Source organism: Salvelinus namaycush, chromosome 39 (assembly GCF_016432855.1).
Source record: "Salvelinus namaycush isolate Seneca chromosome 39, SaNama_1.0, whole genome shotgun sequence".
NCBI classification, from domain to species: Eukaryota; Metazoa; Chordata; class Actinopteri; order Salmoniformes; family Salmonidae; genus Salvelinus; species Salvelinus namaycush.
This window is the reverse complement of record NC_052345.1, coordinates 18,421,883-18,437,943: the sequence shown is the minus strand read 5'-3', so window position 1 is coordinate 18,437,943 and position 16,061 is coordinate 18,421,883. Positions and strand designations below refer to the sequence as shown.

Sequence of the window (16,061 nt, the reverse complement as noted above, 5' to 3'; positions counted from 1 at the left end):
TAGGCTCAATGTGGATAAATAGCCTGCAAACACCTGCATTCGTTCAGTATCATTTGAACAGATTTAGTCATAATCAGTGCGGCTGAGGAATCAAACACACATACACTCGCACCAAGTCAGTTGTCATTAGCTTTTAGCTTAGCTATTATGACTTCATGTCGGCCTTAGAAGATGGCGCTGGGGGGGGACGGCTGCCGTTTTATGGGCTCTTAAACAACATTAATATTTTGTTTGGAACTTATTTTGTACATAATGTTGCTGCTGCCGTCTCTTATGACCGAAAAGAGCTTCTGGACATCTGAACAGCGATTACTCACCTTGAACTGGACAAATAATTTTTCTTGAATGAGTCAGACGAGAGGGATTTACTCCAGACACCTGAACAGGCCCTCATCCCCGTCATTCGCAGGAGAAAGAGACTAAGGTATCGCGGAAGGAGATCGGGGTGCCTTGTGAGGATCTGGCGACGAGTGGCTAATCTGCCTTTGCCATCGGTACTATTGGCCAACGTACAATCACTGGATAATAAAGTGGACAAACTACAAGCACGTATATCCTACCAACAGGACATTATAAACTGTAATATCTTATGTTTCACCGAGTCGTGGCTGAACGACGACATGAATAACATACAGCTGACGGGTTATACACTGTATCGGCAGGATAGAACAGCAGCCTCTGGTAAGACAAGGGGTGGCGGTCTAAGTATATTTGTAAACAACAGCTGGTGCAGTATTTGCGTGCAGTATGACGTAAAGGTAACGTAAGGGTAATGGCGGACTGAAGGGATTTATGTAGAGCACCTCAAGATAAAACATAATATTCGAAATATCTGCTAAATTAGACTAAAATATTAGCACTACATAATCTGGTGAGTGATAACCTTCAATCTGGACAATAACACAAAACAAATCCTAAAACTAGAGACATTTATCGACAAATATTACGAAAACAGGCAACAACCAAACATGACGGAGAGTAAGACAGGGGAACCGATTACAAAACGAAAACGTGACTCTTCTACAGACACTGATGATTTAATATTCTCACCACCGGGAATGGTAAAGGTCGAAACCGATCTGTTAAAATCAATAAATGACAAACTGGGTATACTTGAATTAGTTAGTAAGGATATAAAAGAGTTGAAGGCAAGCCTAGAGATGAGTGATGAAAAAGCTGCGACATTGGAGAAGGAAACACACAAGCTAATAGCGACAGTCAATAAGATTGAAACAGAAATGAATGGAATTAAAAAGGAGAACACCGTTCTGAAGGAAGCCTTACTGGACATGCAAACTAGATCCATGAGAGAGAATTTGGTACTTACAGGTATCCAAGAAAAAGAAGGAGAAGTTCCTGAATCTATAGTTAGAGAGTTCCTCCTTACAGCGCTTCAGATTCCACGCGAAGTTATCGACAAAATCCAACTTGAACGCGTTCACCGCTTCGGACAGAGAGGGCAGAGGTACGAACGCCCAATCGTTGCCAAATTTGCTTCATTTAAAGATAAAATAATGGTTAAAAGCCTGGGTAAAAGACTTGCTGGGACCAAAATTGGCATGAATGATCAGTTTCCGAAGGAAATTGCAGAACGGCGTAAAGTTCTGTATCCAATTTTCAAAGAAAATAGATTAAAAGCGAAACGAGTAGCTCTCGTCGTTGATAAACTATATATTGATAACCAGTTGTTCAGAGACACAAAGACTACTCCATGGTTATTTTAAAAATTACAAAGTTCTCATAGACGAGGGAAATAAACACAATTCAAGCCCGGTTACTGATTGTAACAATACAATAAAAAATATAGCTTTTCTATAAATCTTCACATATAACTAATTGAACACACAAGCACTAATTCAACATAGTGAAGATAAAAACTAAGTAAACAGAAGGCACAGTATGTGTGGATGGTATGGTTTGTGTTTATTTTTTATTTTATTTGTTATGTTTGGAAAGTTGAGTGGGTGAGTAATGAAATGGTTGCATATCCCAGAGCCAATGTATTGCTGTGAGCCGGGTATGAGAGGGCTTTCAATGTTGTTCAGATGATGGATATACTTTTATAATGAATTATACGTCTTATTTATTTATTGTCCTATCATGGAGAACTACATTTTTTAAATATTTTTTTATAAATTATATCTAATTATTTATTATCCTATTTTAATGGTACGGTCCATGGCACTATACCCTAGACACCCACCTGAATGACCCAGATACTAAGGAGAAGTCCCTAACTGTTTTATGTGCTCGCTGTAAGCGGTCTCTGTATGCAGCTAAAATGAGGTCAGAGACCAAGAGCAGCACTGCCCCCTCAAGATTCTGAGCCTGCTTGGCAGGGTTGGTCCTGCAAAGCCAAAGCCCCCTAAAGGGAGAGCATAATATACAAGGAAATTCTCAAAGCTGCTAATGAGAACCTTGACGACCTTGTACCTAGCCGGTGGGGATTCCGGTGGGGTGCCCCCACCCAGGCAGTGGCAGTGCTGGCAACACTAGCTGCAGTAACCCATGGGGAGGGGGTCACACTCGGACATTCAGAGAGGGGGTATATTATTGTGGCCCTGGCGGCACAAAATCAAAGTCGGACTGCATGGAGATGCGTGGGGACATGGTCATGACGGGTGGCCGTATTGTGGGTGTTTCAGGAATAAGGTGTACATTTGACCTCCATTATCTAGGATGTGACAATGGTAAATAAATCTCTCAATTTTTGCTCATTTTTTGTGCGGTCTTGCAGGCCTTCTCATGCAGCTGCAACTGCAAGTGCATTTGTAAATCATGACCCATCTTGAGTTGGGCTCTGGGATGGTGCAATTGTTGAGAAAGTGAGCTTATGGTTGTGTGGGGGTAAGGGCTGAGTGTGTGTGGGTGTATGTGTGTATCCCACAACTGTTGCGAAGGAAGAAGTAAAAGATGTTAGGGACAATAGAGGATGATCCACAGATATATATAATACAAATCGAGGTGAGGGCAATGGAAATGCATATGGCAATTGATCTTCTTCAATTCGGTAAATGGCACTGTATGCTCTTTTCAAAGAATGGATCCCAGTCGGTTCAGGGCTATGGGATACAGGGGGTCGAGGGTGGTCTGCCGGGCATTGGGATGACAAGCCATCTCGAGATGAGGCCTTTTAGCGGGTGGAATAGTAGGGACCAATTGGAGGTTTACTTAGTAGAAATGCAAATATCATGGTACAACTATATAGACACTCAATCATTATGTTACTTTTTAATAGTACGTTTACAAAAATATATTCTGATTAAAAGAATGAAAGGTGTGTCTCATTATGGTAAGTGGTGAAATAAGTATAGCCAGTTACAATTGTAATGGCTTAGCAGATAATAAGAAAAGACGATCAGTATTTACCTGGCTAAAAGAGAAGGATTATAATATCTATTGTTTACAGGAAACCCATTCAACAGTTTTAGATGAAGTTTTGTGGAAAAAGAACTGGGGGGGCAAAATATATTTCTCCCATGGGCAAAGAAATTCAAAAGGGGTGATGGTTTTAATTAACAATAATTTTGATCCAAATGTGCAAATTGTCCAAACAGATCCTCAAGGTAGATGGATTATTTTAAATATGTTATTGGACAATAAACAAATATGGCTTGTTAACCTATACGGTCCGAATAATGATGATCCAAGCTTCTTTGAAAATATATATAAGAATTTATCAACTCTACAAGCAACACTAGACTCTATTATTATAGTGGGAGATTTTAATACGGTCTTAAATACCTCTATAGACCGGAAAGGAAATCACACTACAAACTATCACCCTCAGGCACTTAAGGAAATCATGAATGTCATGAATATATTGGAATTAGTGGATATATGGAGACTTAAATACCCTGATTTAGTGAGATATACATGGCGGAGGCTGAATCAAGCTAGTCGTCTTGACTACTTTCTTATACCATTCTCTCTGGCACCAAAAGTTAAAAAAGTGTTGATAGGGGACAGAATGCGGTCGGATCATCACATAATTGGCATATATATTTCTCTTACAGAATTTCCACGTGGGCGAGGATATTGGAAATTTAAGTCTACTAGATGATAAATTGTTTAGAACTAGGACAGAAGATTTTATAACTGACTTTTTCAGACATAACATAGGTACATCAGATCCCCTTATTGTATGGGACACTTTTAAGTGTGCCTTTAGAGGCCATGCAATTCAGTACTCATCTATAAAACAAAGGGAATTTAGATCAAAAGAGTCCATATTAACAAAGGAAATTGAAGGACTAACAGTACAGTTAGATAGCAATAAAAACGGTACCATAGAGGCACAGAATAAGTTAGAGGAAAAACAAAAAGAAATGAAGGAACTTATTCAAGAAAGATCCAGTGTAATATATTATAAAAATAAAGCGAACTGGATGGAATATGGGGAAAAATGCACCAAATTCTTTTTCAATCTTCAATATAGAAATGCTACCAAAAAAAATGTATTAAAACTTGTTACAAATGATGGAGTCACGCATGATTCACCAAATGATATTTTGAAAGAGGAAGTAAAGTACTTTAAGAATATGTTTTCGTTTCAGGCTCCTCCATCTCCACTAACTGAAACTAATTGTATGGATTTTTTTCCTATTAATAATGTAAAATTAACATCTGTACAGAAAGACTCATGCGAAGGCCAAATTACAGAGGAGGAACTGCTTGATGCAATTGGGGCCTTTAAGGATGGGAAAACTCCAGGGCTGGATGGCATACCAGTGGAAGTATACAAAACTTTTTTTGATATACTCAAAGGGCCATTATTAGCTTGTTTTAACCACTCCTATATAAATGGTAGATTATCAGACACGCAACAAGAAGGTCTGATATCGTTATTACTGAAACAGGACCCAAGTGGTATATATAAAGATCCAGTCCAATTAAAAAATTGGAGACCTCTTACACTTCAGTGTTGTGATGCAAAAATCCTAGCAAAATGCTTGGCGCATAGAATAAAAAAAGTTTTGTCAGATATTATTCATCCTAATCAGACAGGTTTTTTACATGGACGATACATTGGAGATAATATAAGGCAAGTACTGGAAACAATAGAACACTATGAAATATCGGGGACACCAGGTCTGGTTTTCATAGCTGATTTTGAAAAGGCTTTTGATAAAGTACGACTGGAGTTTATATATAAATGCCTAGAATATTTCAATTTTGGGGAATCTCTTATAAAATGGGTTAAAATTATGTATAGTAACCCTAGGTGTAAAATAGTAAATAATGGCTACATCTCAGAAAATTTTAAACTATCTAGAGGAGTAAAACAAGGTTGTCCACTATCGGCATATCTATTTATTATTGCCATCGAAATGTTAGCTGTTAAAATTAGATCAAACATTAATATTAATGGATTAGAAATCCGTGGCTTAAAAACCAAGGTGTCATTATACGCTGATGATTCATGTTTTCTTTTAAAACCACAACTAGAATCGCTCCACGGCCTCATAGAGGATCTAGATACCTTTGCTATCCTCTCTGGATTAAAACCAAATTATGATAAATGTACCATATTACGTATTGGATCACTAAAAAATACACATTTTATATTGCCATGTAGTTTACCAATCAAATGGTCTGACGGAGATGTGGACATACTCGGTATAAAAATCCCAAAAGAAAGAAATGATCTCACTCCAATAAATTTTTATAGAAAGTTAGCAAAAATAGATAAGATCTTGCTACCATGGAAAGGAAAATACCTGTCTATTTGTGGGAAAATCACCCTGATTAACTCTTTAGTCATATCACAGTTTACCTATTTGCTTATGGTTTTGCCTACACCTAGTGACCTGCTTTTTAAATTATATGAACAAAAAATATTCCATTTTATTTGGAACGGCAAGCCAGATAAAATTAAAAGGGCCTATTTATATAACGAATATGAATTCGGAGGGCAGAAATTATTAAATATTAAAGCATTAGACCTCTCACTAAAGGCATCAGTCATACAAAAGTTATACTTAAATCCAAACTGGTTCTCTAGTAAATTGGTACGAATGTCTCATCCTATGTTCAAGAAGGGCCTTTTTCCCTTTATTCAGATTACACCTGCTCACTTTCGGTTGTTTGAAAAGGAAATAATCTCCAAAATATCCTTATTTTTTAAACAAGCCTTAGAAAGTTGGTTGCAATTTCAGTTTAATCCACCTGAAAGGACGGAACAAATAGTACAACAAATATTGTGGTTAAATTCAAATATAGTAATTGATAAAAAAACTGTATTTATCGAAGAAATGTTTAAAAAAGGTATAATTTTTGTGAATGATATCATAAATAGGACTGGTGGAGTTATGTCACACATGCAGCTAACACAGACATATGGAAATGTCTGCTCTACCCAAAATTACAACCAATTAATTGCAGCATTACCACAAAAATGGAAGAGGCAAGTAGAAGGGGAAAAAAGTAAGGAACTTGTATGTCGGCCCTGTATTAAAGAACATAAATGGTTAAAGAAAAGTGTGATAAATAAAAACATATACCAATTTCATTTAAGGACCAAAAAACTGACAGCTGTGCCATATAAATTGCAAAATAGTTGGGAAGAGATTTTCGATGTACCCATTCCATGGCACAAGGTTTATGAATTGATACGCAAAACAACGCCGGATTCAAAACTTCGAATTTTTCAATTTAAATTACTGTACAAAATTCTTGCAACTAATAGAATGTTATATATATGGGGTATACAATCTTCCCAGCTCTGCAGATTCTGTTGTGAGGAGGCAGAGTCATTAGATCATTTATTTTGGTATTGTCCATATGTAGCTCGTTTTTGGTCACAGGTCCAGGAATGGCTGAAGAATTGCAACATTTGCCTAGAACTAACGCTACAGATAGCAATACTGGGGGATTTGAAAAGCCATAGTCAATCAATCAATAATATAATAATTATTTTAGCAAAAATGTTTATTTTTAATTTACAATCTGTAGAAGCTATGAGAATAGGAAGGTTCAAATCTTTTGTGAAGCATCACAGCACAGTTGAAAAATATATGGCAAATAAAAATCCGAAATGGATGATGTTGGAAGATAGATGGGAAGGGTTGAGTGGAACTGAAGGGTGGGACTAATAACAAGATAAACAATGTAGGGCATACGGGATCTGTGAAATGTGTATAGGTGCGGAGCTTCTGTGAAATAGCGCAGTTACAAGTGGAAATAAAATTGGATGGACAACAGAAATAGAGGAAGGACTAAGAACAAACAAGAGAGAACTATTATAAAGTAGACTGTGTCTGTAAAATAGGTATAAGATGTATAAATTGAAGGTAAAAGCAGAAGTGTTTATTAGTTTACTCCAATTGGGGGAGCGGTGGTAGGGTTGCGGGGAATAATAATAAAGGTATATTCTTTAAAAAAGTATGTATGTCTATATAGGTATGTGTATGTATATATGTGTATATGTATGCATGCGTGTATGGATATATATATTTACCCAAAAAAATATGGGGGATTGGAAATGATGCAGACAATTACATTGGAAGCAACATTCTTTCCGCAATATTAAGCTGATCCACCCCTAAAAAAAATAAAAAAAAAAAAAAATAAAATAAAATAAAAAAAAAAATAATAAAAAAAAAAAAACAGCTGGTGCACAATATCTAAGGAAGTCTCAAGGTATTGCTGAGGTAGAGTATCTCATGATAAGCTGTAGACCACACGATCTGCCAAGAGAGTTGTCATCTATATTCTTCGTAGCTGTGCAATTGAGATACGGGTCAAACCTATTCTAGGACTGGGCTTATGGCAAATATAAGCATGTTAGTACTAACAGTGAAATTAAAGTGAGATGTGTGGACTCACCTTCAACGTTTTTGCTTCGATCTTCTGCCCAGCAAACATGGACTTCTCGTCAAAGTGCATTGGGAAAGCTCTGGGAGACGAGAACAGACAGTTATTTCGAAGCCAAGACAATATCCCCTCTAGTTCACAATCAAAACCGACCACTTGAACTGAAATTCAGTAGCGCGAATGATCCTTAAGACTCAATTGGTATTGTGGCCTGCTTGGTCTAGCTGTAATGCTGCAGCCTCTGGCACACGTCTATAGTGTTGGCATAGGTTTGAATCTAGCCTACTGCCCTTTGACACAACCTCTATCGTTCTTCACTGTCACCCTCCTCTCTCACTATCTCTTCTATAAATAGAAAAAAATATATGTAAAAAAAAATGTACTAACTTGGTCTCGTTGAAGAACTGCAGCAGTAACTCTTTGGTGGCTCGGTCCTCTTGACGGTCGCCCGTGTACAGGTTGACGAAGGCTCGATCGAAGTAGGGCGCCACCTTGGAGAGGGCGCGCAGCTCGATCAGGTAGAGAAAGTAGAGGTTCTTGAGGCGCCGCGTGCCCTCGCCCTTGGTCTCGGCCGGGTCGAAGCGCTGCCGGAACTCCTGCACGTTGGGGCCCCACAGGGACTTGCCCCAGCCCTCTGACGAGAGCAGGGAGAGTGAACAGTGAGGGTTACATCGACGTTGGCACGACTTTGATGACGTCGGGGTGAAAAACGGGGACCACTGATTTAGAAACCTTTATGCATTGACGTAACGAAGACGTAAACACAGGGAATCAGTTATAGAATGATAAAACAGACCCATATGAAAGTATTCCAATACAAGAACACTTACAAAAGTAGAGTAAATATATAGAAAATTATACATTGGTTTTACACAAACACACCACACACATTACTACACCCGCCACCCAAATTGCCATGGTTCGTCATCCAAATTGTCATGACTCGAGGGGCTTACTTCTATTCTAAGAATCATAATTCTATGACCATATAACGCTGGTGACTGTTTTGATATCTATAGAGAGGAAGTGGTTGGTTTTTCCTACCGGCCAATAGGTACTCTGCACACAGGTGGATGTTTATGCTGCTGTGGAGACCAGAGATGAGCCGGTAGAACACCCTCTTCTCCAAACACAGACCTAGAGGGGAGGAAGGGTTGAAAAAGAGAGAGAGAAAGAGTATGTAGATGGGTGATGGGAAGAGAGAGAGAGAGGGAGGAGGGAGAGGGTGAGAGAAAGAGAGGAGAAAACAAGAAAGCTTGAGATACGCACACACGCACACCCCTGGTTCAGAAATAGTCTGCCATTACTGTGTATGTGTGTGTCGTCAACAACGCATTTGAGTGACTAGAGTCCCCTCTCTTGGTCCAGTAAGTGTGTCTGCACGACACGGGACATTCACAACAAAGGATTATTTCATAGTCTTCTCTATACTAGAGCCAAGGAATGGAACTGAGTATGGTTTCTTTGTAGCCCACCCAAAGAGGTTTCCACCACTATTGTCTGCCTGAATAAAAACACCTTAATGAAGGCATACAAAGAGGGCGCTTTTTTTTGGCATCCATTTCCCTATATAGTACACTACTTTTGACCAGAGTCCCCCAAATGTAGTGCAGCACTACATAGGGAATAGGGTGCCATTTGGGACGCACAGGACGCAACTTGAGAGATGTTGAAAACCCATTATACAAGAGAAAAAGTTGGAGAGAGCGAGAGAGTGTCTCGGCTGAATTGGTTTGGATGCGAGTGGCTGTTCTGAGTGGTGTGGTTAAGGGGCATTCGACGATGACACGGAACATTCAAGTTATTCTGAAATGGACTAGTTAACAAATAACTAAAATAATCCCATTCTAGTGGAATTCATTTAGAAGTTTCTACTTGTCCTGTGGCGTCCCATACAGGGAAATGATTATAAAGTGTAACCGTACTGAACAAAGATGTGCCACTGCTTCATTCCAAAATATATTGTGTGTTTGAAGTGAAAATAATGCTAATTTGAAGAGATTTTTTAAATAATTTGATGAAATAAAAGACTATTTTTAAAAAGTTACCTTCCAGCCAGTTGTAGAAGCCTTCGCCTGCACGGATACAAGACGACAACAGGCCTTGTGTCAGTTTGCATTCATTAAAGCATATTATAAATAGCACAATTCAATATACATAGATTAACATGCATAGATTCCATCTTACCATCATCATCTCCTCCTATGGGAATGAAAAAAAATACAAAAGGGAGGGAGAGGAGGACAAAGGCATGTTACACACGTATCTGTAGGCTATTAATATTACACACGCACGCACGCACGCACACAAACCCACACAGACTTCTGGAGGGGAAAACTGTACAGTATTTACTTATAAATAACTCAAGTAACACTACAAGGCAAACATGAACAAAAGCCAGGCTATCATTATTACCATCAACGATCTATTACGAGCAGGTAAGCTGATAGAGAGGACATGATCTATTACACAGAAGCTGAATATGCACACACATCTCTGGAAATGATTCTGGAAAACTAGCACTAAATAACAATTTATATAGTTTATAATTAATATATTGGTTATTAACAATATAACAACTATTATTATAACCTAATAGTGAAATGAAAGCATGTGAATACACAGGGCAAACTAAAACAAAACTAGCTGTTGGCTTCAGATTGTAAAATACAGGCCACCCTGAGAAGGAAAATGGAGACAAGACAATCCATGATGGTGAATACAGGCTGTAAGCTAGAAGAGCATCCCTTACCTCTGGGCGGAACCAGTGGGTTAAGGGGCCGGTACACTGATCTGGGCCTGCAAACCACAAACAATGGGCAATCAGACACTATACTCTATGGATTTATCAAAATGACATACAGTCAGGTCCATAATTATTGGCACATTTTATTTATTTATTATTTATTTGTTATTTTACCAGGTAAGTTGACTGAGAACATGTTCCCATTTACAGCAACGACCTGGGGAATAGTTACAGTGGAGAGGAGGGGGATGAAAGAGCCAATTGTAAACTGGGGACTATTAGGTGACCGTGATGGTTTGAGGGCCAGATTGGGAATTTAGCCAGGACACCGGGGTTAACACCCCTACTCTTAAGATAAGTGCCATGGGATCTTTAATGACCTCAGAGAGTCAGGACACCCGTTTAACGTCCCATCCGAAAGACGGCACCCTACACAGGGTAGTGTCCCCAATCACTGCCCTGGGGCATTGGGATATATATTTTTTAAAAATTGAATTTTCGAACTCGGTTCGATCCCGGGCTGTATCACAACCGGCCGTGATCGGGAGTCCCATAGGGCGGCGCACAATTGGCCCAGCGTCGTCCTGGTTAGGGTTTTGCCGGTGTAGGCAGTCATTGTAAATGAGAATATGTTCTTAAGTTCTTAACTGACTTGCCTAGGTAAATAAAAGGTTAAATAATAAAGACAAGCAAAAAACGAGCAAAAAAAATACTATAAAATTATACAAATAATGAGCTATATTGTATGCTAAAAAAAGGGAAATTATATTATTTTATACTAACACAATTGATGATTGGCACGCCTGTTTTTAATAGTATAGCACCCTCTCCTTGCGAGGATAACAGCACTGAACCTTTCTCTAAAATGCTTTGAGATTGGAGAACACATTGGGAGGGATCTTAGACCATTCCTCCATACAGAATCTTTCCAGATCATTCTCCTGCTCTTATGGACTGCCCTTTTCCTTGTGGATTTTGGTTAGTGCTTGGGTTTATAGTCTTGCTGGAAAATCAATTTGAGGCAACCAGGTTTTTGGCACAAATGTCCTGGTACTTGGTAAAGTTCATGATGCCGTTGACCTTAAAAAGGGCATCAGGACCAGTGGAAGCAAAACAGCCCCATAACATCAACAATTCACCACTAAATTTTACCATAAATATGAGGTATTTTATTGCATATGCTTCCCTTTTTTTGATGCCAAACACCCAGCACTCGGGTGCGTGGCCAAAGAGCTCTATATTCATGTCATCTGACCATAGCTCCGCCTAGAGTTTGATAAACGGCATTGTGACTTGGATTGGAACCGGTGGTATGGTCAAATGACATAAAAATAGAGCTCTTTGGCCACACACACCAGTGGTGGTTTTGGAAAACGGAAGCATATGCAGAAAAGTACCTTGTGCCTGCAGTAAAATATGGTGGTGGATCTTTGATGCACACATGCCAATAATTATGGACCTGACTGTATATCAGACCATCGAAGAGAGGGAAGAAGCTGAAATATTTAAGCTAGCTACAGATTAGGGAACATGTCGCTTATGTGGTGTGTGTGTGTGAGTGGACTGTGCGCGAGTCGGCATGGGAGAGATGTAGTTAATCTGTGTGCAAAACTGTTCTGCCCCTGAACAAGGCAGTTAATCCACTGTTCCTAGGCCGTCATTGAAAAATAAGAATTTGTTCTTAACTGACTTGCCTAGCTAAATAAAGGTAAAATTAAAAAAAATTGCACAATTTGTGTGTGTGTGTGTGTGTGTGTCTCACTTGAAGCAGTTCTCCTCGTAGATGCTGTTCCACACTCTCCAGGCTGAGGGGCCCTTGTAGCCAGTGTAGCGCTCCGGGTTTAGGAGCAGGTCCACATAGTCTGCATCTGGTGACGTCTCATCTGACAGAAGGTGTGAGAAAGAATGAGAGAACATTGGGATGAACGGATAGATGAATCCCTTTCACTATTGAGATGCACCTTATAACATGTATCTTGTCAATGTTAAAGGGGAATTTCGCGTTGGTGAGCGTATAACCTCAGACTCAGAAATAAAATATTTTGCAATTCCACAGAAAATTGCATCAGATGCTCGATTATGTTCCAGGGGGAGACGTGTCAGAAAATATTCTAACGACACTAGCAAAGTCTCCACCTCTCCAAACAGATACTCTCAGACAGCTACATGCGTTTGCCCATCATAGATTACTGAGCGTATCATTTATAAAAGTGGATCTTGCACACTGGCCTTAAGTTCCACTTCCAGTGTAGCAGGTAAAAAACCTACTGCAACACCCCACTCTAGCACCAATGTTAGAAGAAATACACCAGCCTCAATCCCATATGAATGGAAAAGATAGGCACTGTCTAAAAAGAGCATTGCGGTGGAAGAAGAGTGGGCCTTACCATCCAGCTCACAGAAGTGGTCCTGTGCGTCATCGTGCCGGGCCCAGTCCTCAAAGGCCTCTTTACTGTAGTTACTATAGGAGAGGAGGAGGAGCAAAAGTAATACAGCAACCACTCTTGGACAATGCTTTCATTCATCTGAAATAACCACCATATTTTGGAGTGTTGGTTTAGTGGTTTCTTATCAAAACTGATGCCCATGGTATGTATGAGGCCTTTTAGGGAAGTAGCATGCGTGTGCTCTTACCTCAGGGTGCTGTTAATGGCCCCCAGGTCTTGGGCTTGTTCACAATCTACTATGTCTGTGTTGGCGTTGGCCACCTGGGAATACTGGCCACAAGGATAGAAAGAGAAAAGAGCATTAGCTAGATGAAATAAGCTAACTTTAAAGTAAAAATGGGTAGCCTAAGAAAAATGCTCCATCTGGGTCGTTCAATTTGATTTCAATCACTTTTTGATGGCACCCCTTGTGATTTGAACAAAACTTTCCATACATATTTGCCCATGGTTACTTTTTGGACTTGAATGCCAAAACAGATAAAGGTGCTCAAAGTTGAACCATTTCACATGCTCTCACTACTGGTGTCCCCCAAGGGCTCGGTTATAGGCCCCCTCCTTTTTTCTCTCTATACGCCAAGTCACTCGGCTCTATCATATCCTCTTATGGTCTCTCCTATCATTGCTATGCAGATAACACGCAACTACTTTTCTCATTCCTCCCTTCTGACACCCAGGTGGCGACACGCATCTCTGCCTGCCTGGCATATTTTGGATGTCAGTTTGGATGTTAGCCCACCCAGATAAAGGTCAAGCTCAACAAGCTCAACAAGACAGAGCTGCTCATCCTCCTGGGGAAGGCCTGACCGCTCCAAGACTACTCAATCACGGTCGACAACTCCACGGTCCCCCTCCTAGAGTGCAAAGAACCTTGGCATTACACTGGACAACACCCTGTCGTTCTCTGCAAACATCAAAATAGTAACTCACTCCTGCAGGTTCATGCTCTACAACATCTGTAGAGTAGAGGTCGACCGATTATAATTTTTCAATGCCGATACCGATTATTGGAGTACCCAAAAAAGCCGATACCGATTAATCGGGCGATTTTTATATATATATATATATATATTGGTAATAATGACAATTACAACAACACTGAATGAACAATGAACACTTATTTTAACTAAATATAATACATCAATAAAATCTATTTAGTCTCAAATAAATAATGAAACATGTTCAATTTGGTTTAAATAATGCAAAAACAAAGTGTTGGAGAAGAAAGTAAAAGTGCAATATGTGCCATGTAAAAAGGCTAACATTTAAGTTCCTTGCTCAGAACATGAGAACATATGAAAGCTGGTGGTTCCTTTTAACATGAGTCTTCAATATTCCCAGGTAAGAAGTTTTAGCTTGTAGTTATTATAGGACTATTTCTCTCTATACCATTTGTATTTCATATACCTTTGACTATTGGATGTTCTAATAGGTACTTTAGTATTTATTGCCAGCCTAATCTCGGGAGTTGATAGGCTTGAAGTCATAAATAGTGCAATGCTTGAAGCATTGCGAAGAGCCGCTGGCAAACGCAGTAATGTGCTGTTTAAATGAATGCTTACGAGCCTGCTGCTGCCTACCACCGCTCAGTCAGACTCCCCTATCAAATCATAGACTTAATTATAAATCAAATTTTATTTGTCACATACACATGGTTAGCAGATGTTAAATGTGAGTGTAGCGAAATGCTTGTGCTTTTGTTCTAGTTCCAACCATGCAGTAATATCTAACAAGTAATCTAACCTAACAATTTCACAACTACCTTATACACACAAGTGTAAATTATTATTATAATAACACACAGAAATACGAGCCTTAGGTCATTCATATGGTCAAATCCGGAAACTATCATTTCGAAAACAAAACGTTTATTCTTTCAGTGAAATACGGAACCGTTCCGTATTTTATCTAACGAGTGGCATCCATAAGTCTAAATATTGCTGTTACATTGCACAACCTTCAATGTTATGTCACAATTACGTAAAATTCTGGCAAATTAGTTCGCAACGAGCCAGGCGGCCCAAACTGTTGCATATACCCTGACTCTGCATGCAATGAACGCAAGAGAAGTGACACAATTTCCCTAGTTTAATATTGCCTGCTAACCTGAATTTTCTTTTAACTAAATATGCAGGTTTAAAAATACACTGCTCAAAAAAATAAAGGGAACACTTAAACAACACAATATAACTCCAAGTCAATCACACTTCTGTGAAATCAAATTGTCCACTTAGGAAGCAACACTGATTGACAATAAATTTCACATGCTGTTGTGCAAATGGAATAGACAAAAGGTGGAAATTATAGGCAATTAGCAAGACACCCCCAATAAAGGAGTGATTCTGCAGGTGGTGACCACAGACCACTTCTCAGTTCCTATGCTTCCTGGCTGATGTTTTGGTCACTTTTGAATGCTGGCGGTGCTTTCACTCTAGTGGTAGCATGAGACGGAGTCTACAACCCACACAAGTGGCTCAGGTAGCGCAGCTCATCCAGGATGGCACATCAATGCGAGCTGTGGCAAGAAGGTTTGCTGTGTCTGTCAGCGTAGTGTCCAGAGCATGGAGGCGCTACCAGGAGACAGGCCAGTACATCAGGAGACGTGGAGGAGGCCGTAGGAGGGCAACAACCCAGCAGCAGGACCGCTACCTCCGCCTTTGTGCAAGGAGTAGCACTGCCAGAGCCCTGCAAAATGACCTCCAGCAGGCCACAAATGTGCATGTGTCTGCTCAAACGGTCAGAAACAGACTCCATGAGGGTGGTATGAGGGCCCGACGTCCACAGGTGGGGGTTGTGCTTACAGCCCAACACCGTGCAGGACGTTTGGCATTTGCCAGAGAACACCAAGATTGGCAAATTCGCCACTGGCGCCCTGTGCTCTTCACAGATGAAAGCAGGTTCACACTGAGCACATGAGCACATGTGACAGAGTCTGGAGACGCCGTGGAGAACATTCTGCTGCCTGCAACATCCTCCAGCATGACCGGTTTGGCGGTGGGTCAGTCATGGTGTGGGGTGGCATTTCTTTGTGGAGCCGCACAGCCCTCCATGTGCTC

The 16,061-nt window shown here is 39.9% G+C and overlaps 1 protein-coding gene across 2 annotated transcripts in view; it reads right to left on the bottom strand.

Annotated features, from left to right (window-relative positions):
- Nucleotides 1-16,061, bottom strand: part of LOC120032387 (ERO1-like protein beta) — a 35,544-nt gene that overhangs the window by 3,826 nt on the left and 15,657 nt on the right. For both annotated transcript variants that reach the window (XM_038978461.1, XM_038978464.1), the window contains exons 5-13: nucleotides 13,196-13,278; nucleotides 12,949-13,022; nucleotides 12,324-12,444; nucleotides 10,568-10,614; nucleotides 10,003-10,017; nucleotides 9,864-9,890; nucleotides 8,860-8,952; nucleotides 8,203-8,449; nucleotides 7,828-7,897 (exon numbers count right to left, since the gene is read on the bottom strand). In XM_038978461.1, coding sequence (XP_038834389.1) covers nucleotides 7,828-7,897; nucleotides 8,203-8,449; nucleotides 8,860-8,952; nucleotides 9,864-9,890; nucleotides 10,003-10,017; nucleotides 10,568-10,614; nucleotides 12,324-12,444; nucleotides 12,949-13,022; nucleotides 13,196-13,278 — 777 coding nt within the window. The remainder of the gene's footprint in view (nucleotides 1-7,827; nucleotides 7,898-8,202; nucleotides 8,450-8,859; nucleotides 8,953-9,863; nucleotides 9,891-10,002; nucleotides 10,018-10,567; nucleotides 10,615-12,323; nucleotides 12,445-12,948; nucleotides 13,023-13,195; nucleotides 13,279-16,061) is intronic.